Source organism: Bufo bufo, chromosome 7 (genome assembly GCF_905171765.1).
Source record: "Bufo bufo chromosome 7, aBufBuf1.1, whole genome shotgun sequence".
NCBI classification, from domain to species: Eukaryota; Metazoa; Chordata; class Amphibia; order Anura; family Bufonidae; genus Bufo; species Bufo bufo.
In genome coordinates this window covers 175,038,398-175,064,215 of record NC_053395.1, presented here as the reverse complement: position 1 = coordinate 175,064,215, position 25,818 = coordinate 175,038,398, and the positions used below count along the sequence as shown (strand labels likewise).

The 25,818-nt window shown below is 43.1% G+C and overlaps 2 protein-coding genes across 4 annotated transcripts in view; one reads left to right on the top strand and one right to left on the bottom strand.

Annotated features, from left to right (window-relative positions):
• The window catches only part of PPP1R1C (protein phosphatase 1 regulatory inhibitor subunit 1C), a 51,987-nt gene extending 42,415 nt beyond the window's left edge, over positions 1-9,572 (top strand). Inside the window, exon 6 of the mRNA XM_040440832.1 lies at positions 9,179-9,572. Within this exon, the coding sequence (XP_040296766.1) occupies positions 9,179-9,264 (86 nt within the window). The 3' untranslated portion in view covers positions 9,265-9,572. The remainder of the gene's footprint in view (positions 1-9,178) is intronic.
• A 3,517-nt stretch (positions 9,573-13,089) lies between these two features.
• Positions 13,090-25,818, bottom strand: part of PDE1A (phosphodiesterase 1A) — a 216,971-nt gene continuing 204,242 nt past the window's right edge. For all 3 annotated transcript variants that reach the window (XM_040440829.1, XM_040440830.1, XM_040440831.1), the window contains exon 14: positions 13,090-13,547. In XM_040440829.1, the coding sequence (XP_040296763.1) occupies positions 13,495-13,547 (53 nt within the window). In that variant the 3' untranslated portion in view covers positions 13,090-13,494. The remainder of the gene's footprint in view (positions 13,548-25,818) is intronic.

The window sequence follows — 25,818 nt, the reverse complement described above, 5'->3', positions numbered from 1 at the left end:
TTCTAACCTGCTCAGCAGTGACCAGGGAGATTATATTGAAATATGTTTTATTTGTCTTTTCTGAAAACTGATTCAAATAAATTCAACAGCCAGAGTGACTATAATTTTTGACAGGGAGGTTGCTATTAAACATATTCCCTACCATAGGCCTCCATGGATATTACTAAAATGGCTGCTGCACGTGTGAGGACATGGAGAAAGAATCTCTGGGAAGGCGGGATCACCCATAATGCCATGCATGCAGCCAATCAGCAGCCAGCCCTGTGATGTCACAGCCCTATAAATAGCGGCAGCCATCTTGGATTCTGCCATTTACCAGTGTACTTAGTGCAGGGAGAGACGTCAGCAGGCGCTAGGGACAGTGATAGGAAAGACTTGATTGTGGTGAAAAAACGATTTATAAGTGCAGGGAAAGATTATTCAAGGTGTAGGGAAAGGATAGGGAGGAATCATTCCACAGCATTTATGTTGAACAGGGTTCAGTAGGGGAGGTTACAGCCTGGGTAATAGGAACAATCCTATTACACCTTGCTCCACTGACTGCGGTTTCAAATTGCCATTATACAGCTCGGTAATTCCAGCAAACCGTTCTTATTAGGGTGCAAGTGCTGTTTGATACAGCCATCAACAGGGTTTATTACAAGGAAATATTTCTGCAATACGTCTTATTTGCCCTTGTGCGGTGCAGTTATATGTTGTAAAGCCCTTTTTACCGTGTTTTAGTGGAAAAGGAAAAATATATTTGCCCTTGTGCGGTGCAGTGATGTATTCTACAGCCCTGTTTGCCGTGTATTAGTGGCAAAATAAAAATATATTCGCCGTTCAGCATTGCACTTATCTGTTGAAATGCCTTTGGTGTAGTGTAAAAGTAGAAAAAAATTAAGGCCTAATTGCCGTTTAGCGGTGCAGTGATATATTGTACAGCCCTGTTTGCCGTGTATTAGTGGCGAAATAAAAATATATTCGCCGTTCAGCATTGCACTTATCTGTTCAAATGCCTTGTGTAGTGTAAAAGTGGAAAAAAAGAAAGGCCTATTTGCCATTCAGCGGTGCAGTTATATGTGGTAAAGGCCTTTTTGCAGTGAAATTTTTTATGTGAAACAGGTTTTTTGGGGGAAATTTCATGGGTGCCTATACACCTCCTTTTGCTGTATGGACCGAAATTTACGTAGTGGTGAAATTTTTTATTTCAGAGCAAACTCCTCCGCTCTGTATCTCTTGAGAATTCAATGTCTCCAACTATGTCCCTCGCGCGATTTACATCAAATACATTATTTTCATGTAAAGACCTAAGAATTATGTTGCTGCCACCTCCACACTGTCACCTTGCCACTCTGTGGTCTCCTGATGCTGCTGCTACCTCTACAATATGTCCCCTTGCCACTCTGTGGCCTCCTCATGCTGCTGCCAACGCCACACTCTGTCATTGTTTCACTCTGTGGCCTCCTGATGCTGCCGCCACCTCCACACTGTCACCTTGCCACATTGTGGCCTCCTCATGCTGCTGCCACCTCCACACTCTGTCATTGTGCCACTCTGTGGCCTCCTCCTGGTGCTGCTGCCGCCACCTTTACACTGTCATTGTGCCACTTTGTGGCATCCTCATGCTTCTTCCACCTCACCACTATGTCATAGGGCCACTCTGTGGACCTCTCATGCTGTACTTACCCTCCCCACTTCATGACTGGGCCACTATTTTTCCTTTCGGCCTGGCTGACATCATTATTTATTTGACCCTTCTTATGATCTGTCAGAAGAAGGGAAAAATTTGACGCACAACGGATCCTGTCTATGAAACAGCTGTAAGGCCTGCATGACATGGTCCCTATTTTGCATAAGAATTGACTTATGATTTAGCAGCCAAAAGCAGCAGTGGGTACAAAACACAGAAGACATGCAAATATTCCATTCATGTGTCATCTCTGTTTTGGATCCACTCCTGTTTTTTTTTTGCTTTAACAATACTGATGGTTACTGACCAAATGCTGACTGAGTAAAGGCGGATGCTCCACAGACAGGATCCGTTTTTTGGGGGTTATTGTTCTGACGGATCAGAGGAAGGGCAAAATAATCAGTGAGGTCAACACAAACTTACTGCTGACACCGTCTCCACTCTGTTGGGGGGCTCTACTTGTATGGTGCCAATATCAATTAAATATCAGAATGATGCTCGGCGGCACCAAAAAAGTAACCGGTTGGTCCTACCACTCAGATGAGATGCTCCAGGATCGGCAATTGTTCGCCCGGTGTTGATTGATGTGCACACCGTTGCTGGCGGCAATTGCGTAACACAGGGTGGTTAGCAGAACTGGCTGGCCCTAGAAATACCCTAGAACCCTACACTGGCCTATGTGACCGGATGACGGAAACCCGCCACCAGTCACCAGCAGGAACCTCACCCTGGAATTGTGCGCCCTAGAAAGCCCTTGCTTACCTGGTCCCTACATGCATGTTTTGCTGGGAGATGAGTAACAAGCTCATCAGGGGAAACACGGGAGCTTGGGCTGAACCTGTGCAGGGTGCACTGACAATAATGTCAATGGTGCGCTCTGCACAGACACAAAATACCCCACGATCCAGATGTAGATCTAAGTGGGCGAATTAGCTATAAGAGGAAAGGAGGGGGTCAAGATATAGAACCCTCTCCTAACAGCTCACTGAGACGCATGGACTGATGTAAGCTAACCGGTTACTTTTTTGGTGCCGCCGAGCATCATTCTGATATTTAATTGATATTGGCACTATTCACATCCGTTTGGTATACCGCCGTAAGCTAACCGACTGTATATATATAATTTGTTGTCATCTGATATCTTGGGACCTATTTTTCTAATTACTCTAATTAAACGTTAAGTTTTACTCTAACCACATACTACTTCCTCTGTTTGACTCAGGTGGTCACCTATATTATTCAAATTGTTATTTTGGGCTCTACTTGTATAAGCGTTTAATTGAACAGGTTCTGTAGACATCTATGTGGAATCAGCTGACAATGGTGTAAAAGGAGTGCGCTTCTTCTTGACGCTAACATTGACCTGTAAGGCTGAGTTCACACTTGAGTTATTTGGGCAGTTTTGGCCCCGTAACTGCCCAAATAAGTGAAGTGTGCAGTGATTCTAAGAGTGACGCCTGTCATCTAAATGTCATACGGACTCACAGTATTGTTTCACTACCACAGCAGACTCTCTATGCGTGTTACTGCAAGACACAGTTTTCTACACCACTATAAAAGCTCTTTGCAGCCAGAAAATAGCAGTTTTTTAACGTGATTCACTGCAAATAAATTAGGATTGAACCTAATTTTTTTGAAAATTTCTAAGAACCGGCTAAATCGAATTTTGGAGAAATTCGTTTTATCTCTAGTTATGGTCTTGGTTTTGGTGCTAGAACTAGGTTCTGGTGCTGTATTTATATTATGCGATTGATGCTGGTAATGCGTTTATGTTATGGCCTTGGTTCTGATTCTGAGCTTAGTTACAGTAGTGTATATATGTTATGAGCTTGGGTCTTGGTTATGTTGTGGTGTTGGTGCTGATGCTGTATTTATGTTATAACTAGTGTTGAGGGAAGCAGGTTTGGACTGATCTGTCCAAATCCGAATCATTCCTAAACATCATTCATCATATGCACTTCATACAGCATTACAATGTATGGGCTCCGCTGAGGCAATCTTCTTATCGCCACCAGTAACCCAAGACTTGTTTAGTCTCATGCCTGTGTCATTACAGTTAGTTTCTGAGCATACATTAATGTTTCAAAATCTGAAAGTTTTCGGATTTGGATTTTCAGATATACTCGCATATGTTTAGGAACGTATCGGGTTTGGACAGCGCAGTCCGAACCAGCTTCGCTCAACACTAGTTATAACCTTGGTTCTGGTTCTAAAAAATTTTTTGGGGATCATCTGTTGGGAGACGTTGATGCTACATGTGTCTATATCTTGCCACCCAGTGGTTGTGATGTGCATGGCATCCTGAAGTTTTCTGCCATGATCCGATAATGTGTTGCATTTGTATTGTGAGAAATTGGAGTCCTTAACAAAATCCAAGGACAGCCTTTTAAGTCTAATGTTAAGGCTGGATTCTACAGTCGATAGCTGTTAGCCAAATGCTGTTCCTCCCATTTGGCAAAGCATGTATGTGTTGTCAGTGTGAACAGGGGAGAAAACCTCTGCCAGAGAAGAACAATAGGCATACAGCTAAAGACTGTTGGTTGGTTGGGCCAATGAAAAGCTGACCGAATGGCCAATGTGAGCAGACCCTAACATTTCTTCTACTTTCATTATGCAAACAACAAGTGTTAGATATTTGTGTTTTCTGTCTGGCACAATTACAGAAAACATAGTTATTTTTCCATTAATGTTTGATAACTGTATAAAAGCTAGTTACCATTTTATCCAAGATGAGCCTAGTCATTCCATTGCAGCATCTTTAATTCATAATGTCTTAGATGTCTGAGATACTCTGCCCGCTTGTAAATGAATTGCATTAGCAAACCTGGAACTTATTTTCTGTGTTGATCTATGAGTATAGCACTTTGGCATCGTTTATCTGATGCCTACAGTTGTGTATATTATCACCCCTGGATTACTGCTTTATATAATTTCACAAAAATGTATCTACATTATTAATGTATCGATAATGCCTGAATGCCTGGACGTAGATAATATCACAAAGACATCTGCAGTAACAAATTATAAGGCCAGCATCATTGGTCTACATTTACAAAACTATTTAGACCATTTTATGATGTAAGCCAACCCCCCCTTCCCCCCCCAAAAAAAGTGGCAAATGGTTTTGTGCACATTGACAAAGATGCTAGTCACAGTAAATATGTCATTCTATCAGAGGTAGAAGACTAAGATGCAAAAATTACAATTATCCATGTGTTACCTCTAGAACAGTGGTGCCCAACCATTTTTCGTCTGAGGTCCGCACTAGACTTGGTATAAATTTTGCGGGCCGGAACCAGGTAGCTTTGCCAGAAAGAAATGCAAACGCTGTGAGGGGGCACGTGTGAGCATTACTACTGTGAAGAGGGCACATATATGGCATAACTACTGTGAGGGGGAACATATCAGGGCATAACTACTGTGAGGGGGAACATATCAGGGCATAACTACTGTGAGGGGGCACATATCAGGGCATAACTACTGTGAGGAGGGCACATATCTGGGCATAACTACTGTGAAGAGGGCACATATCTGGGCATAACTACTGTGAGGGGGTATGTTCGAGCATTACATCTGTGAAGAGGGCACATATCTTGGCATTATTACTGTGAGGGGGCACATATCTGGGCATAACTACTGTGAGGGGGCATGTGTGAGCATTACTACTGTGAAGAGGGCACATATCTTGGCATTATTACTGTGAGGGGGCATGTGATGTATACATGTGTGTAATGTATGTAGTGCAGTATGTGATGATCACACACTGCACTACATACATTACACACATGTATACATCACATTTTGCGCTGTCACCTTCTTCTGCAGGTCTACCTTGATGTCTGGTCTTTAGGCTTCAGTCAGATCCTCCACCGCCATGCTTGCGCCGTGTGCCCGACACCACCAGGAGCTGGCCCCTCCTCCTTTCATCTCCCGCCGCCTTCTCCTACAGCAGGGCGCTCTATCGCTCCAGTGCCCGCCCAATCTTACCAATCAGGGGCGTAGCTAAAAATGACTGGGCCCTATAGCAAAAAAAATTATGGCCCCCCTCCCGTATCTCCCACCTCCACATACCTATCAGACCTCCCACCCCTTCCAGAGCTCCCACCGCAATATCCCCACACCCCTCCCTAGATCCCCCTCAGTGTCATCCACAGATCCCCCCTCAGTGTCATCCACAGATCCCCCCTCAGTGTCATCCATAGATCCCCCCTCAGTGTCATCCACAGACCCCCCCCTCAGTGTCATCCACAGATCCCCCCCTCAGTGTCATCCACAGATAACTAACCCCCCCTCAGTGTCATCCACAGATAACCCCCCCTCAGTGTCATCCACAGATAACCCGCCTCAGTGTCATCCACAGATAACCCCCCCTCAGTGTCATCCACAGATAACCCCCCCTCAGTGTCATCCACAGATAACCCCCCTCAGTGTCATCCACAGATAACCCCCCCTCAGTGTCATCCACAGATAACCCCCCCTCAGTGTCATCCACAGATAACCCCCCTCAGTGTCATCCACAGATAACCCCCCCTCAGTGTCATCCACAGATACCCCCCCTCAGTGTCATCCACAGATAACCCCCCCTCAGTGTCATCCACAGATAACCCCCCCTCCGGTCATCCACAGATAACCCCCCCCTCAGTGTCATCCACAGATAACCCCCCCTCAGTGTCATCCACAGATACACACACCCCCTCAGTGTCATCCACAGATACACACACCCCCTCAGTGTCATCCACAGATACACCCCCCCTCAGTGTCATCCACAGATACACCCCCCAGTGTCATCCACAGATACACCCCCTCAGTGTCAGCCACAGATGTCCCCCCCCTCAGTGTCATCCACAGATACACACACCCCCTCAGTGTCATCCACAGATACACACACCCCCTCATTGTCATCCACAGATACACCCCCCCTCAGTGTCATCCACAGATACACCCCCCAGTGTCATCCACAGATACACCCCCTCAGTGTCAGCCACAGATGTCCCCCCCCTCAGTGTCATCCACAGATACACACACCCCCTCAGTGTCATCCACAGATATCCCCCCCCCTCAGTGTCATCCACAGATATACCCCCCTCAGTGTCATCCACAGATATCCCCCCCTACCCAGAGCCGCTTCCTAGCTAATTTATTCACTGTACTTGCCTTACCTCTGTGAAATTGAAGAGAAGCGTCGTAATCTCGCACTGGCAGAGGCCAGGAAGACGGTGCATGCGCACTTCAATGCCTCTGCCAGTGCACCTGTGCGAGATTACGGCGCTTCTCTTCAATTTCAGTGAATAAAGGCAAGTGCAGTGAATAAATTAGCTAGGAGGCGGTGCTGGGCGGTGAGATTGCAGGCACAGGCAGCATCGCTTTGCTGCCTGTGACGTTCGCAGCGCTCCCTGCGCTGATAAAGTCCGGTCACTGCGCGGGCCGCATGACACGGCTTCGCGGGCCGCATTTGGCTTGGGCATCACTGCTCATAGGTTGGGCATCACTGCTCTAGAACAATGGATTTTTTAAATATTTACTAAGATGATAAAAATTCATCCCGAAACTGTATTAGGCCCTAGGTAGCACAAAATATCTAAGAAGGAGAAAGTAACAAGTGAACTAATGGCCACCCTCTAAAAGTACGGATAATAAAGCTCTACAAATTGTTCACTACAGGTTTAACGCTTTAAGGGCATAACCTATTTTGGACTTCAGAATGCGGAAATTATTTTTGTTTTTTCAGGATCTAATAGCTGTTCTAAGATGTCAGACCTAGGGGCTTGCTGGCTGCTATGACAACTCGCTGTGTAACAGGTGGCCAGTGGGTTGACAGAGGGAGTCCCTTCCTTCTTTCTAACCACTTAGATGTTGCAGTTGCTATTGACCGCTGCATGCAAAGGTTAGAGCAGACTGACAGCTATATAATACAGCCTATTCTAAAAGTGATGTGGACACAGCTCCTGTGCCCTTGCCATAACTATGCCATATATTTATGTCAATTTAAGGAAACAGCAAAGTTCCCATGACGTACAATGCTTTTGGACAGTCTTCAGACCCTTTATCTTTTTTTTTCACATTTTGTTAAGTTAAGCCTTGTGCTGAAAAAATCCCCCATCAATCTGCACTAAATACACCATAAAGACAAAGTGAAAAAGAGAATTTTTGATATTTTTTTTTTGCTAATTCATTAAAAAGGGAAAACTAAAATTTAGCATGGACTTAAGTATCCATACTCTTTGATATGACATGTAGATGTGGATTGGAGTCCACATGTAGTAAATTCAGTTGGTTGGACATGATTTGGAAAGACACCCCCTGGTTTATATAAGGTCTCACAGCTGACAATTCATATCAGAGCAAAAAAAAAAAAAAAAAAACATAAGGGGGAAAGAACTGCCTGTAGAGACAGGATTGTGTGGAGGCACAGATATGGAGAAGGGCACAAAACTTCTGCTGCACTGAAAGTTTCCAAGAGCACAGTAGCCTCCATAATTGGAGTTTGCAAAAAGCACCTAAAGCACTTTTAGACTGTGAGAAACAATATTCTCTGATATGAGGAAACCAAGACTGAACTTTTTGGCCTCAATTCTTAGCATGATTTCTGGAGGAAACCAGGCTCTGCTCATCATCTGCTCAATACCATCCCTACAGCTGGTGGCAGCTTCATACCTTTCAGGTATTTTTTTAGCGGCTGGGACAGGGAGACTAGTCAGGGTTCAGGGAAAGCTGAATGGAGCAAAGTACAGAGATATTCTTAATGAAAACCTGATCCAGAGTGCTCTGGACCTCAGACTGAGCTGAAGGTTCACCTTCCAACAAGATAATGCTCTTAAGCACACAGCCTAGACAACATGGGAGTGGGTTAGAGACAACTCTGTGAATGTCTTTGAGTGGCCCAGCCAGAGCCCTTACTTCAGGAAATACCTGAAAATAACTGTCCACTGATGGTCCCCATCCAACCTGACAGAGCATGAAAGGATCTGTGGAGAACAATGCAGAAAATCCACAAATCCAGGTGCACAAGTCTTTTGGCATCATACCCAAGAAGACTGGAGGCTTTAATCACTGCCAAAGGTGCATCAACTAAGTCTTACGTAAAGGGTCTGAATACTTATGTCAATGCAAAATTTTAGTTATTTTTTTTCTTTTCAATAAATTAGCAAAGGTTTCCAACATTCTGTTTTCATTTCATCATTATTGGATATTGAGTGCAAAATGATGTGGAAAAATTTGATTTTTTTTTTAATTTTAGCACAAGGATGGAACATAAAATGAGAAAAAAGTGAAAGTGTCGAAAGACTTTCCGAATGCATTGTAAATAGAGAGAGAAGGGGTTAAAGTTTGTCTTAAATTAGTATAATTTTGACAAACTTCCTTTAGTATCTCAATATTGTTTTGAGGGTCAGGTTGACTTTCCGAGAAAACCTTAAGTAAATAATTGATTTAAATGTGATAGGACCCGACAGTCAGTCTGGTTGTAAAAGACTATGTTTAATGTGATCTGTATCTGTTCATTCACAGGGGTTACACAGATGAAAAAACAGGAAGAGTTTTCTTTTCTCGAGGAAGAAGAACAGAACGCTGAAGATGAAGAATGTGACCACTGAATACATATGCCTCCATTTTTTATTACTCATAAGAACTATAATTGCAGACTATTTTGTCATCCTCTGATAACATATTGGGAAGTATTTGTTTCTCAGCATTGTATCGGGTGGTTTTTATAAGAGGGATTTCTTCCATGAACTGTAGAGCATCAGTACATGACTTCTTCATAATCAGATACCGAGTGAAAGCAGATACATGATGCCACATCCTCCAGATTTGCTGTAGTACTGAATTAACTTTATTATTCCTACTAACCGGCTAACAAATGCTTGCAGTGAGAAGACAATCATCTGTAAATAGTACAAATAATAACCAATGTAAAAATAAATATTTAGAAAAAAACTTATATTGTTTCTATGATTTAAACTAATAGATGAATGCAGGAGATACCAGGTCTGAACTCCCTTATTTGTTTTTTAGGAATCCAGAGTTTCCTTTCTTAATATAGCTAAACTATATAGTTTTGGCTACCTGCAGCCACCACTAGAAGGAGCTCTTTGTTTCATTCTGTAAATTGTGATTTGTTGTTAAAGGGGTTTTCCAATGGGCCAAAAAAAATTAAGCCTGTTGAAAAGTCTTCTTTTTTGCTTCTTGGCATGCTGGAGTTATGCAATGATGTTTCTTTTCCTTGTATCTGATCTGGATCTAGAAAGCCTTTGGCTTTTGTTTCTTGGTCCAGCAGCATGTCCCAGAAAACTAGCAATCCTATCAATTGTAGCAGCTCATTATTGTGCTCCAGATCCACCCACCCTGAGTACTGCTCTCCCTGCTCCATGTTGCATCATGTTTTTCTTTCCTTCCATATTGAGTATTGCAGAAAGATGTAGTGCTGGGAGAAGGGTAGCAAGAAGGAAGGATAGACACAATAAAGGGGCCTGGTATGCTATGGAAGAGGGAGCAACAACTACACAATTTCTGGCCATGCTGCCCAACGCTCAGATGACACAAAAGAAGTGCACACTTGTAAAAAGAGCTAACGTAAGAACAAATGTAAACTATATGGAAGAAAGTATTGCAACACATACACATTACACCTACAGGAGCTTTTATGACCTCCTATTTTAAACCCATAGGCATTAATAGGGAGTTGGTCGCTCATTTGCAGTTACAATAGCTTCCACTCTCCTCAGAAGGCTTTCTACAAGATTTTAAAATGTGTCTGGGAATTTTTGCCCATTCATTCAGAAGAACATTTCTGAGATCAGAGTCTGATGTTGGAGAAGAGTTCTTGGCTCGCAATTTCCATTCTAGTTTATGACCTGGGGCTGAGGTCACGGCTCTGTGCAGACCAGTTAAGTTCTTTCACACCAAACTCACCCAACCATACTTTTGTCGACCTTCATTTGTGCACTCTGGCACAATCTTTCTGGAACATAAAAGGGCCTCCCCCAATGTGTTGCCACAAAGTTGGAAGCATGCAATTGTCTTGGTATCCTGAAGCATTAAAGGGGTTATTGATGACCTATCATCTGGATAGGTTATCAATGCAAGATCTGTAGGGGTCCAACACCTGGGATGCCTGCCAATAAGCTGTTGGAAGAGGCCAACAGTCTGTGAGTGCCGTGACCTCTTTCTAGGCCGTGAGACATCACCGTACATCAGTCACATGGCCTAGTTGCAGCTCAGCCACATTGAAGTCAATGGGGCTGAGCTGCAATACCGCTGAACAATATACAGTGCTGTGTTTGGTAAGCTGCCTGGAGCATGCTGGTTCCTAAAACAGCTGATGGGCGGGGGTGATGGGACTCGGACCCCTGCCAATGTGATAATGTTGACCTATCCTGAGGATATCCTTCACTGAAACTTAGGGGCCTAGGCTAATCACTGAAAAACAACCCTTCCTCCAACAAACTTTGCAGTTGTCCCAGTGCAGTCAGACAGGTGACATTCTCCTGGCATTTGCCAGACCCAGACTCAGCCATCAGACTGCCAGACAGAGAAGTGTAATTCATCAATTCACAGAAGACGTTTCCACTGCTCCAGAGTCCAATGATTGGTGATGCAAGGCTTGCATGCAGTTTCTTGGCCATGGGAAACCATGCCATTTAGCTCCCGGCACACAGTTTTTGAGCTGATGTTAATGCCAGAGGAGCTGAGGACTCTGCAGTTATTAAGTCTGCAGAGCATTGGTAACTTTAATGCCCTAGCACTTAGTGACCCTGCTCTTTGACTTTACATGGTATCAACTTTGTGGATGGGTTACTGTGGTTCCTAAACATTTCCACTTTACAGTAATACCACTCACAGCTTATTGTGAAATATTTAAGAGAGAAGAAATTTCATGAACTGACTTTCCTATTACAGTACCAAGCTGAAATTTAGTGCACTCTTCAGAACGAGGTATTCTTTCACAAACGTCTGTAAATGCAGACCATGGATGGCTAGAGGCTGGATTTTATACATCTGTGACAATGGCACTGAATGAAAGAACTGAAGTGTGTCCCAATACTTTTGTCTATATTGTGTATTTCAAGTGTCTCTTCAAGGTACAAGAATGAGCCTGTTTTTTTTTCCAGGTTTGCTTTGTAAATAGGTGACGTCATGAAGTCAAATTAGCTGTCTGCAGGCTAAATAACTGTGTGACTAGGACATTTCATCTGTTCATTGCTGGTGATATATTTTTTAATAATATGACGCATCATGGGTTATTAATAGTTGTAGTCAACATCAAAGTTTCCCACACACCTTCTTAAAGAAAATCTGTCATAGAAACTTATTTTAATAATTTATTTTAAGTATCTATTCCCCAGTAACTTTGAATTCACTTTTTTTCTTTGGTTGCTGGTCTAGATCTAAAAAAAAAAAAAAACATTATCTAGGGTCTCACGCATATGACCTAAAATTATTTGGCCCAGGCTTTAGGTCCATGTGCCTGTGACTTATGTAACCATAACAAACAGGGCTTTTTTTGTACAGATTCTCATTGCATGTCAGTAATTCAAGGCATTGGGGAATAGAGAGGCACCATGTAGTGGCACTGAGTACCCGGCGTGTAGTACGGACCCATATGAACTCAGTGTGCCACCACACTGTGTTGCTATGAAGCTCTCAGGCTCACATGTGAAAACTATTAAATCTACAAAATCCCTAAGCAATTTGTGCATTAAGGAAAACAGGATTTGGCTATATAAAGTTAATATATACAAAGTTAATAACACATGTAATACATGTTGGGTATATGACATAAATATACCACAAAGTATAAAGTACAAGTACCAAAAACTAAACTGGTTACTTCTGATCACCCACTGTCCAACACCCCAACACACGTTTTGCACAAGCTGCTGTGGTAATAAAATCAATATGTTATTAGGATAAATGTATCTATAGCGTGGCTTTTATATACTGTACATAGGGATTATTATATACAGTGACATAACATACAGGATATACATGAAGGAAACGGACAGAGCAGCTGCTGGGCCTGATCTGAGAGAATGTTCTTGACTAGCCACAGGAGTGGGGGTTCCACGGGACAATATTTGCTATGGGGTCCAGTCATTTCTAGTTACGACACTACCCAAAAGTGGAGGACCTACTTCATAGGTAAGCGTTATATTTGTTTGATGGCTTTCTGCCTTTAGATACCATGAGAGCTGAGCTCATCATCAGTATCACGGATTGGCAATGGCTGCCTCTATGGTATGTTCACCCTTGGGTGGAGCTGGAAGTTGCCGATTTGCTTTGGGTAACTGCTCCACTTTGTTTGGGCACCAGATTTGATAAATCTGCCCCACAGAACTTGTACCAAATTAAATCCAGTAATCTTTTGCCAAAGTGAAACAGATGCAAATGACAATTTTAATAAAAAAGAAACACGCCAATGAAAATGAGCAAAGTTTTATTAACAGTCTGAAAAAGTGAAAAGATGATGTCCACAGGGGAACAACCAATAAGAACAAACAGATTTACCTAGTGTCAAAGTGTTTGGAAAAAATTATAAAGGAAATGAGTGCATAGGTCAACAAACTATTTACATGCTTCTGATATTTACATGGTCTCGTGTATAAGTGATATAAATTATGATCTACTACAAACATCCCATCATTTCACTGTATGGGCTATGTCTTGATTTGTGTTGTTGCGTTTCCTAGTTTTCTAGTTTTCTAAACCTGGGTCATGAAATCTGAATATGCCATACGTTCTCGTGCTCTTCTGTGTGAACTCTTGGAAACTGCAGCTGGTTACCATTGATTATTATGGTTTTCCACTGTCCACAGATTCAGATTTCAAAGTTCTCTTTTGTCTTCTTCGTTGTTTTTTATTGATTTCGAATTTCTTTCTAAAATGAAAAAGTGAGAATATTTGTAAAATCATAAAAAACGATGGAGATTTAATAAGCAGAAAACTGTCACAAACATGAAGTACATGACATACTAAAATTAGGACTTGTTCACATTTTCTTTGGAGGCTTCATTAAAGGCCTCCGTTGCAGATTCCGTCAAAAAGAGTGGACAAAAAAAAGTCCTGCATGCAGGACTGGTGAAAAAGTCAAGAGCTCGAACAGAAACTGAGTGGACTGTATTGTAGTCAATGGAGTCTGTTCGGCTCTGTTCATGTCAGTTATGTGCCTAATCCGGCACTTCCGGTGGTATAAACGCACCCTTGTTATGTCCTTTAGACACTTTTTGTGCCCACTTCAATAGTTTTGAAAGGTGTTTACAAAAAGGTGCATAGCATTACAAAATCTATCGACAGGTGATTAATGATATGATCACTGCTGGCCCCACGGCTGGGACCTCCACAATTACTAGCACAGGGATTCCAAACTCTCTGTTCTTTGTCACTGCAAACCACAGCAAGGAGGGGTTTGAATGGATTGGTGGTCACACATATGTTTTGCCGGTCCATTCAATGTCTATGGATCTGATGAAGACAGATGTGTACAATGTTCACCAGTATCTGTCACCCCCATAGACAATGAATGGAGTGTAAATTTTCTCAGCCACGGCTTCATTCAGACTTCCTCTCGCTGCACCTTGGAACCACCATTGTAGGGATTGGTGGTGTAGCCTGTGTACATAGTATTAATGTCCAGGTGGGATTAACCCTTTAAATCTTTTAATGTGTTATCTTGGCGTCTTACATTTCAGTTCCTGGCAATGGGTATCTTCGCACCTCCCATAGAAGTCATTTCGTTTTCCACAAAAATATTATATGACTGAATTGAACTGTGAAGATTCCTCATGAATCAGCCTGTAGACTGCAGGCTGCTGTTTAGGCCAGTCAGTAATCTATGAATGAGATCTAGATTCTAGAATATAGGCTGCCATAAAGGGTCTGTTGATAAGCTGACAGGGATGCAATAGGGAAATTGAGTCGCTATTTTATCATCTGCTAGTCTACTGTTGTAGGACCTACACGTAAGTTGAGGACATTGGGTAATTGCTAATTTAGAGTATACTAATGACTGTGTGGGCAGCATCGACCCTTAAACACAAATCAACATTTCTAAATAAATTCAGCACGAACACTTTTATCCTGTTCATCTGAAGACTGTTCCTGGGAAGTTCTTTGTTTTCTTAAGAAAACAGCTTTAACATCTCATTTCACAAATTCGACAATATCACTTCAAAATGATTCTATTTTCAGGAACTTAGGACTAAAAGCGGCAATGACATCAATGATTTTCCATCTTGGCCTTGTTCACGTAAAATATGCTTCCATTTGATTCAGCAATAGGCGGTAGTTTGCTCACAGAAGGTAAGAGGTAACTTGACTCCTTATCAATCATATCAATGTGTATTCTTTGAGCACTAATGGACTGCAGATGGCTTTTTGTCTCCTTGATAATTGCAACAGAGCACATTAGCCTATACGTTTAAATGCCAGAGAGCCTCTTTAGAGAGATTTGCACTTTTCCAGACCAGCCTTGAAGCACTGATGGTTTCTCATTACAGTCTCTCCTTCTGCCTAAAGTCTACCTTCTACGCAGATCTAAGCTGCCTTATTATAGAGCCATATGTCACTTTTATAGTTCCTTCTTTATGAAAGGAAATTATATCTCTAATACAGGTTTGATGACCCTGGGTCAAGATGGGAATATGATCTATTGTTGTGTGTCACCACCTCTTAATACCTTTGCGCATCATCATACTGCGCTAATGTACTTTAAGGAATGACTGGTTATTGTCTTCAGTAGAGCAAAGACTTGATCACTACAAATCTTCCAAACTTCCTTTATTAATAACATTACTTGTACGTCTCTTATGACAACACTGGACATTCAAGCAGTTTGGTACTGTCACAGTCTCACACGGTCCTACACGTGAAGTGTTCGTTCAAACAAATTTGTAAAAATCAATAGTACAGGTCACTACAAGGAACATAATAGTTATGTCATAGGAGAAAAATGCCTTATACTTACACTTCCCCCTACTAAACTAACGTTTTCTAGATAGACAAGTCAGGTTGTGAGCCCACCAAAGAATGAGATTACATGCTGCCCGTAAAAGCATACAGGTGAAACTCCAAAAATTAGAACATCGTGCAAAAGTCCATTTATTTCAGTAATGCAAATTAAAAGGAATTCCATTTATGCAGCTTAAAATTAGAATTTTGTGAAAAGGTTCAATATTCTAGGCTCAAAGTGTCACACTCTAGTCAGCTAATTAATCCATACCCCCTGAGCAAAGGGTACCTCAAAATTGTGACTTTGGGGTTTCATAAGCTGTAAGCCATAATCATCCAAATTATAACAAATAAAGGCTTGAAATATCTCGCTTTGCCTGTAATGAGTCTATCTCATGTTAGTTTCACCTTGTAAGTTGCATTACTGAAATAAATGAACTTTGCACGATATTCAAATTTTTCGAGTTTCAACTGTATAGAGAGTGGAAGGGAGGAGAATTGAGCTGTAAGAGGGAGAAAGAGGCATTTGTCTCTGATAAGATATACACTGCCTGGCCAAAAAAGGTCACACACTCTAATATTTCATTGGACCGCCTTTAGCTTTGATTATGGCATGCATTCGCTGCGGCATCATTTCCACAAGCTTCTGTAATCTCACAACATTTATTTCTGTCCAGCGTTGCATACATTTTTTCCCAGGATCTTGTATTGGGAGATTTGGACCACTGAGCAATGTCTTCACCAGCACATCCCAAAGATTGTCACTGGGTTTCAGGTCTGGACTCTGTGGTAGCCAATCCATGTGTGAAGATTATGTTTTTTTCTTCCTGAATTACACTTCCAATTCAGGAACCCGATGAATCCTGGCACTGTCATCTTGGAATATGCCAGTGCCGTGAGGGAAGAAAAAAATCCATTGATGGAATAACCTGGTCATTCAATATATTCAGGTAGTCAGCTGACCTCATTCTTTGGGCACATAACATTGCTGAACCTAGACCTGACCAACTGGGAGGCTCTTACCTATTTGCTTATTTAAATCCAGGTGGTGACCTTTGTTATTTTTTTGGCCAGGCAGTGTATTAAAAGGTTCCTAAGATTTACCTGTACTATTGCAAAGCTTGGTGAAAGTAGATTGACCATTCAAGGGTTATCATATGCTGGGGAAATGTGGGGTGTAAGATTGCTGGAAAATGTAGCCGTTACTTATGAAATATTCTTGAATATGTTTCTCTAGAAAACCCATTCTTCAATTTCTCTGCCTATTGAAATTTTGGAACTTTATGCCTCATTTCCTCAGAAAAGTTGTGTCTATGGAGGCTGTATGATAGGACACAAAATCCCTTTGGGTCTCATGCGCTTACACTTTCTATTACAAATTTAACAGTTTTTTTGTAGCAGTGTTTAATATGCTATATTCAAAAACAAAGTAAACTACAACCTGTTAAGAAAAGGTGTATACTTTCTGAGGTGTAATGTTTTCTTCAAATGTGTTGTATGAAATTTGAAAAATATGACTTCTTTCAAGAAATAGCACCACTGTAACTAACAGGCTGTGCCTGGTATTGCACGTATCGCCAATTCACTTGAATGTGGTTGAGCTGCTGAAGACCACAGACAGCACACTGAGTAATATTGCTCTGTTTCTGGAAGAAAGCAGCTGTGTTTAGCCATCAGGTAGCCAATAATGTAAAGACATTGATAATTTACAACCTTTCCTGGATGGTTTTATGCAGCTTTATACCAAAATGTATAACTTTCATAAGATACAGTGTTCAGCTCACCAATATATTTTGTAAGTTGTCACAACTTTTTCAGGACATCCTTGATTTCTTTATTTTAAGAAGGACTGCTCCCGGTCTTATCATGTGATTATGTTGTTTGTTTCAGTCCTTTCTTACTTGGGCCCCCTAGTTCTCCGGACAGTGGATGATTATAACTTTGCCTGAATATCAGAAGGTCTCCGTTATTTTTGGCCACCACTGCTTTATGTCCAGGTTTATTATCAATTTATAGCAGTCGGTTTCTTGGTCCTACTATCATTCTATACATTTTTCTTGATATTGTTTACATTATTATTGTTTCTATAGGCCTTGATGAACCCCAAATTTGATCATTTCCAGGGGGGAAACGCGTTGGATGTATCTTAATAAGTGTTTTTCTTGGAAGATAGCTCTCGAGTTGACCATTGTTCTATGCATAACACTGCAGACACGATATCAAGTGTATTGCATTATGCCAATAACACTCTGTAGAACCTGGCCCAAAAGAGTTAGGAAGTTTTGATGTTTGATACATGTCTGATTACTGGTGCCCTGGTGATATCTTTATACGCCTTATAATCTAGGTCTACCCTTTCTGGCTAGGTAGTATTAGAGCATCCCACCCACCTGTCCCTCTATGGTAGGGTTGCAGGGTTGCCAACCATCCAGAAATTCCTGGACTGTCTATAAAAATAGGGGAATTTTTTCCAGCGTCTGTGAAAAAAATTAGATGTGTTTGTCATTTTTTGGTAGGTTAGTGATACTTGAGCAGGTCACTTTGTAATTCTCAGCATTTTAGACATTACAGTAAGCGCTTGTAATATGTTCAGTATTAGCGTCCGATCTATAGACATGTATTACTTACAGTTGCAAGAAAAAGTATGTGAACCCTTTGGAATGATATGGATTTCTGCACAAATTCGTCATAAAATGTGATCTGATCTTCATCTAAGTCACAACAATAGACAATCACAGTCTACTTAAACTAATAACACACAAAGAATTAAATGTTACCATGTTTTTATTGAACACACCATGTAAACATTCACAGTGCAGGTGGAAAAAGTATGTGAACCCTTGGATTTAATAACTGGTTGAACCTCCTTTGGCAGCAATAACTTCAACCAAACGTTTCCTGTAGTTGCAGATCAGACGTGCACAACGGTCAGGAGTAATTCTTGACCATTCCTCTTTACAGAACTGTTTCAGTTCAGCAATATTCTTGGGATGTCTGGTGTGAATCGCTTTCTTGAGGTCATGCCACAGCATCTCAATCGGGTTGAGGTCAGGACCCTGACTGGGCCACTCCAGAAGGCGTATTTTCTTCTCTTTAAGCCATTCTGTTGTTGATTTACTTCTATGCTTTGGGTCGTTGTCCTGTTATAACATCCATCTTCTCTTGAGCTTCAGCTGGTGGACAGATGGCTTTAAGTTCTCCTGCAAAATGTCTTGATAAACTTGGGAATTCATTTTTCCTTCGATGATAGCAATCCGTCCAGGCCCTGACGCAGCAAAGCAGCCCCAAACCATGATGCCCCCACCACCATACTTCACAGTTGGGATGAGGTTTTGATGTTGGTGTGCTGTGCCTCTTTTTCTTCACACATAGTGTAGTGTGTTTCTCCAAACAACTCAACTTTGGTTTTATCTGTCCACAGAATATTTTGCCAGTACTGCTGTGGAACATCCAGGTGCTCTTGTGCAAACTGTAAACATATAGCAATGTTTTTTTTTGGACAGCAGTGGCTTCCTCTGTGGTATCCTTCCATAAAAAACATTTTTGTTTAGTGTTTTACGTATCGTAGATTCGCTAACAGGGATGTTAGCATATGCCAGAGACTTTTGTAAGTCTTTAGCTGACACCCTAGGATTCTTCTTCACCTCATTGAGCAGTCTGCGCTGTGCTCTTGCAGTCATCTTTACAGGACGGCCACACTCCTAGGGAGAGTAGCAGCATTGCTGAACTTTCTCCATTTATAGACAATTTGTCTTACCGTGGACTGATGAACAGCAAGGCTTTTGGACACACTTTTATAACCATTTCCAGCTTTATGCAAGTCAACAATTCTTAATCGTAGGTCTTCTGAGAGCTCTTTTGTGCGAGGCATCATTCACATCAGGCAATGCTTCTTGTGAAAAGCAAACCCAGAACTGGTGTGCGTTTTTTATAGGGCAGGGCAGCTGTAACCAACACCTCCAATCTCATCTCATTGATTGGACTCCAGTTGGCTGACACCTCACTCCAATTAGCTCTTGGAGATGTCATTAGTCTAGGGGTTCACATACTTTTACCACCTGCACTGTGAATATTTACATGGTGTGTTCAATAAAAACATGGTAACATTTAATTCTTTGTGTGTTATTAGTTAAGGCTGGGTTAACACCTGAGCGTATTCGATAAGCGCTGTTTACAGGTGTTTTTATCGGGCGTTTTTGAGGCGTATTTTGGGGCGTTTTAGTATTTTGTAAACGCGCGTCATACGCGCGTTCTTGCTATTGACCACAGAGGCGTACAATGAAAAACAGAGGTGTTACGCGCGACAATACGCCCCAAATAAGCTCCTGTACTTCTTGGGGCGTAGGGCGTTTTACAGCGCGTTTGTACACGCTGTAAAATGCTCAGGTGAGAACCATGCCCATAGGGAAACATTGGTTTTTGCCTGTTGAGCGTTTTACAGCACGTAGGAACGTGCTGTAAAACGCTCAGGTGTGAACCTAGCCTTAAACAGACTGTGATTGTCTATTGTTGTGACTTAGATGAAGATCAGATCACATTTTATGACCAATTTGTGCAGAAATCCATATCATTCCAAAGGGTTCACATACTTTTTCTTGCAACTGTATAATCTTTATAGTTCATTATATTTTTCCAATTTGTCTGTAAAAAACGTTGACTGTTCGTGATTTTTTATTAAAGTGTCCAGAATTTTTTTTTTTAGGTTGGCCACTCTGTAGATTAGGCTCACCCAGGGTGACATTTAAAGACAGTGGGATCGCTCTTATCAGGGCGGCTATTCCGCTTTACACAAGGCGAGCCTATGACATACTATTAAACGCCAAGTATCCAGAGACCTTGGATCAGGGGTTTATTGTTTTTAACATTTTCCACTCTGATTTTAATGGGGATTTCCACTCTGCAAAATCTGTATCTGTTAATTGCAGATTTCGTTGCAGATTTTGGTGTTTTTTCGCCCCGATGCATTGCAACGGGTGAAATCCTCACCAGAAATCTGCAGAAACAGTTGACATGCTGCAGATGTCTAAATCTGTATGGCAGGTCAGTTTCTTCACATGGAAAATATTTGCAAAGTACATGGATAATGAATTACTGCATTCACTACCCCTGTTCTGTGACATCACTGTGGATTATCCTTGTGCTGTGATATCATTGTGCATTATCCTTAGCCTTGTTTATCATCCCTTTTCTGTGACATCACTGTGTGCAAAACCCCTTTTCCTATTTATGCACCATGACATCACTTTGTGCATCACACCAATATCATAATATGCTGTGACCATGATTCCTGTGCTGTAATATCACTGTTGCTATTGCTCATCTGCTGTGACATCATCTCATCTGCTGTGACATCATCTCATCTGCTGTGACAACACTGTCTTTATGAGCATTATTTATTATCACTGTGCAGAGATATTACTGCAAATTTTTTGGGTTTGTGACATCATTTTATTTATTTAGATGTAACAGTGTTTAAAAACTTGGCCTAACCCCTTGAATGCTGTGATGTCACAGATGAATAATAAACCTGTAATATCAAACTATAGAGTTTTTATTCTATAGAGAATAAACTCTGGTATTTCTTAATTGACGGAATGGTCCTTCGGCACTAGTGATGGACGAACATCGGCTGGGACGGTTTGCGAACGTGCGTTCGCGATCAAATGTTCGCAAAAAGCGCGTTCGTGGCAGGCCCCATTGACTTTAATAGCAGGCGAACCTTAAAAACCTTCAGGTCATATTTGCAGCCACCAAATACTTACTAGAAGTGCATAAATAGTCCCACAACATGGACAGTGACATACCAGAGGGGGATCAATGGCAAAAATTCCCACAAAAAATATGTATTTTAATCAGGGGCCATTTTTATGCATCTTAAAGGGAAACTCTCAAAAATGTGCCCTACTGCAGCCTAGAAAAATGTTATTTTAGGCCACGGGAGTACAGGCCGCAAAAATTAGGCCTTCACCTGACAGAAAAGTACTTGTGATTATGTGGCTGGAGGTACATTAGGCGGTTGCTGGATACATTTTTTACTGTAGGCCAGTACAGGCCCCAAAAATTAGGCATTCACCTGACAGAAAAGAACTTGTGATAATGTGGCTGGAGGTACATTAGGCGGTCACCGGAAACATTTTTACTATAGGCCAGTACAGGCCCCAAATATTAGGCATTCACCTGAGAGAAAATAACTTGTGATGATGTGGCTGGAGGTACATTAGGCGGTAACTGGATAGAATTTTTACTGTAGGTCACTGGAGTAGAGGCCCCAAAATGTAGGCATTCAACTGACAGAAAAGGCCTTTTATGCCGCTGTATATGCATAAGACAAGGACCATTCTTTGTTCTTGGTGGTGGCGGATATGTGTGGGCTGTCATGAGGAAATTCAATTACACGTGGTCGTCACAGGTGTTGAATTCCTCAGAGATCCATGCCTCATTCATTTTTAGAAAGGTAGTGAGGTAGTCCACACTGTCGGGAGCTAGGCGAGTGCGCTTATCGGTCATGATCCCTCCTGCTGCGCTGAACGTCCTTTCGGACAGGACACTCGACGAGGGGCAAGCCAAGAGTTCCATGGAAAATTGTGCCTGCTCTGGCCACAGGTCAAGCCTGCACACCCAGTAGTCCAAGGGTTCCTCGCTTCTCAGAGCGTCCACATCGGCTGTTAACCCGATGTAGTCGGACACCTGTCAGTCTAGGCGTTCCCTGAGGCTGGATCCAGAGGACGGCTCTCGATGGGTTGGGTGCAAGAATGATATCATATCCAAAGTGACCAACACATCTTCAAACCGCCCTCTTCTTGCAGGCACCGTAGGATTGGTACCCGCACCTGTTTCGCTGTGGGTGGAAATTCCTTTGCCAGCGCCCACAACAGCAGAATGCAGCATCTCTCACAGCAAGGCCTGGAAATGCTGCATTCTGACTGCCCTCTGTGATGCTGGTAACATGTCCGCCATTTTGTGTTTGTACCAGGGGTCTAAGTACGTTGCCATCCAGTACTGGTCCTTGCCCTTTATGCTTTTTTTTTTATACGGGGGTCCCTCTTCAAACACTGGAGCATGAAGGCCCCCATTTGCACTAAATTGGAAGTTGTGGAGCGCCCTGGCTCCTGCTCATCGCCCAGGAGAATGTCGTCCTCAGTCTCTCCCCCCAGCCACGGACAAAACCAGGGATCCCAGAAAAGTTTAAATTCCCCATCAAAGCCTGCTCTTCTTGCTCCTCCTCCTCTCCCCAGCCACTCTCATCCTATGACTCCTCTTCAGACTCCTGCTGACTTGTCTCAGATGGAGTAGCCCCCCCCGGGAATTCATTCAGCATTGCGACTTCCTCATCTTCCAACTCCTGCTACTCGATGGCTTGATCAATGACATGATGCAATGCACGCTCCAGAAAGAAGGTGTAAGGTACGATTTCACTGATGGTGCCCTGGCTGTGACTGACCAGTTTGGTGATCTCATCAAATGGCCGCAGAAGTCTGCATGCATCGCGCACGAGCAGCCACTGGCGCGGTGAAAAGAAACCAAGCTCCCCAGAACCTGTCCTGCTGCAGAGTTCGTACAGGTACTCGTTAACGGCACGTTGCTGCTGGAGCAACCTATCAAGCATATACAAGGTGGAGTTCCAGCACGTCGGGCTGTCACAAATCAGACGTCTGAAGGGCGGGTGGTGTCGCCGCTGAACGTCAGCAATGCGCGAGCCATGGCCGTGCAAGATCTTCTAAAATGGCCAGAGATTGTCCTGGCCTGCCGCAAGACGTCCTGGACCCCAAGGTATTTGGCAACGAATCACTGCACGACTAAGTTCAGGACGTGTACCATGCACAACACGTGTATCATTTTGCCCTGTTTCAGCGCACTCAGCAGATTGGCACCGTTGTCGCACACCACTTTACCAACTGTCAAATTGGGCAGGGTTAGCCACTGATTGGCCTGTGACCGCAGAGCTGAAAGCAGTGCAGGACCGATTTGGCTCTTGGCTTTTAGGCACAACAGCCGCAGCACAGCTGAATAGGTTCTGGAGAGCTTGGAGGGTGCAGTGAAAGAGGAGGTAGCAGTGGAAAAGGAGGAGTCAGCCGAGGAGGAGATGGAGGATGGAGTAGGAGCAGAAGAAGAGGCAGGCCTGCATGCAATCCGTGGCGGTAACACCAAATCTACACGGGTGCCACGGGCTACATGCTTGATAGCAGTCAGAAGGTTCACCCAGTGGGCAGTAAAAGTTAAATGTACCTTCCCTGCCCGTGCTTGCTAGACCACGTGTCTGTGTTCAGATGTATCTTGGCACTGACACTGTGTGCAAGAGATATATTCACTTCGCTGAACGTGGCCATATAGCTCTGGGATGCCCTTCTGGGAGAAATATTTCCTTCCGGGGACCTTCCATTGCGGTGTGCCAATGGCCACAAATTTTCTAAAGGCCTCCGAGTCCACCGGTTTATATGGCAGTAGTTGGCGGGCTAGCAGTTCTGACAAGCCAGCGGTCAGCCGTTGGGCAAGAGGGTTATCTGGCGTCATCAACTTTTTACACTCGAACATTTGGGCCACGGAAGCCTGCCTTTTGCTAGATGAACGCTACGATAGCACGGTGGAAGGTGGATTGGAGGACAAATGGGATGAGAGAGGAGAAGAAGAAGAGTCAGGATGTGGAGTGCCAGGAGTGTGGCTTTGTGGGTTCTGACGGTGTTGCTCCCACTGGGCTTGGTGATGGGAGGCCAGGTGCCTTCTTGAGGCGGTCGTCCCTAGGTGAGAGTTGGGTTTACCATGACATATGCGTTGACAGCACAGGCTGCAGATGGCAACACTATTTTCAGTAGCGGACACGTTAAAAAAAAGCCCACACTGCGGAGCCATGTGCCAACATCCTGGGAGTGCAAGATGTGACCGTGCATGGTGGATGGCTCGCTCCAGATACATTTGCAGTCTGCTTTTTGACTCCTGTGCACTGCGAGTTCTGCCTGCTTCTTCTCCCTATCTGCTGCTCCGTCTCTCCCTCTGAACTCCCCTCCTCTTCCTCCCTTGTGGGCACCCACATGACGTCCATTGACACGTCATCATCGTCACCTTCACCACCACTGAAATTAGAGATGTCGGAGTAGGCAGCAACAGTGGGGATGCCCTCCTTGGGCTGATCTCGGAACTGTCGTCAGACCACTGGGTGGCGGCAGTTGCTACCTCCTCTTCCTCATCCGATGCCAAGAATGGCTGCGCATCGTTAAGGTCTGGGAATGGATGGGAAAATAATTCCTCTGACTCGAGTGGGGGGGGGGCTATGGTGGTGGTGGTGTCTTTGGGGGTGCACACAGCAGAGAGTGAGGAGGGTGCAGATATAGAGGATGAGGAGGGTGCAGAAGCGGAAGGCTGAGTGAGCCACTCAACCAACTCTGGTGCGTCCTTTGACGTAATCACGCGCACCTTCTCCAACTTCCCACAAGCTCCGGCCTGGTGCACCTGCTGGACCCCTACCACCCCTGCGGAACGGCCTTCCTCTGCCTGTCATTTTCAAAATGACCCTGTGCCAAAGTCCCTAGAGAAGAGCAGTATTTGTGGAAGCAGGTATATTGCAGGCCTCAATCAGTATTTTGTGGAAACAGGTATATCGCACCCCTCAATCAGTATTTTGTGGAAGCAGGTATATAGAACCCCTTAATCAGTATTTTGTAGAAGCAGGTATATCACACCCCTCAATCAGTATTTTGTGGAAACAGGTATGTAGAACACCTGAATCAATATTTGGTGGAAGCAGGTATATCGCACCCCTCAATCAGTATTTTGTGGAAGCAGGTATATCAAAGCCCTCAATTAGTATTTTGTGGAAGCAGGTATATCGCACCCCTCAAGCAGTATTTTGTTAAAGCAGGTATATCGCACCTCTCAATCAGTATTTTGTGGAAACAGGTATATAGAACACCTGAATCAATACTTGGTGGAAGCAGGTATATCGCACCCCTCAATCTGTATTTTGTTGAAGCAGGTATATAAAACCCCTTAATCAGTATTTTGTAGAAGCAGGTATATCGCACCCCGCAATCAGTATTTTGTGGAAACAGGTATGTAGAACACCTGAATCAATATTTGGTGGAAGCAGGTATATCGCACCCCTCAATCAGTATTTTGTGGAAGCAGGTATATCAAAGCCCTCAATTAGTATTTTGTGGAAGCAGGTATATCGCACCCCTCAAGCAGTATTTTGTAAAAGCAGGTATATC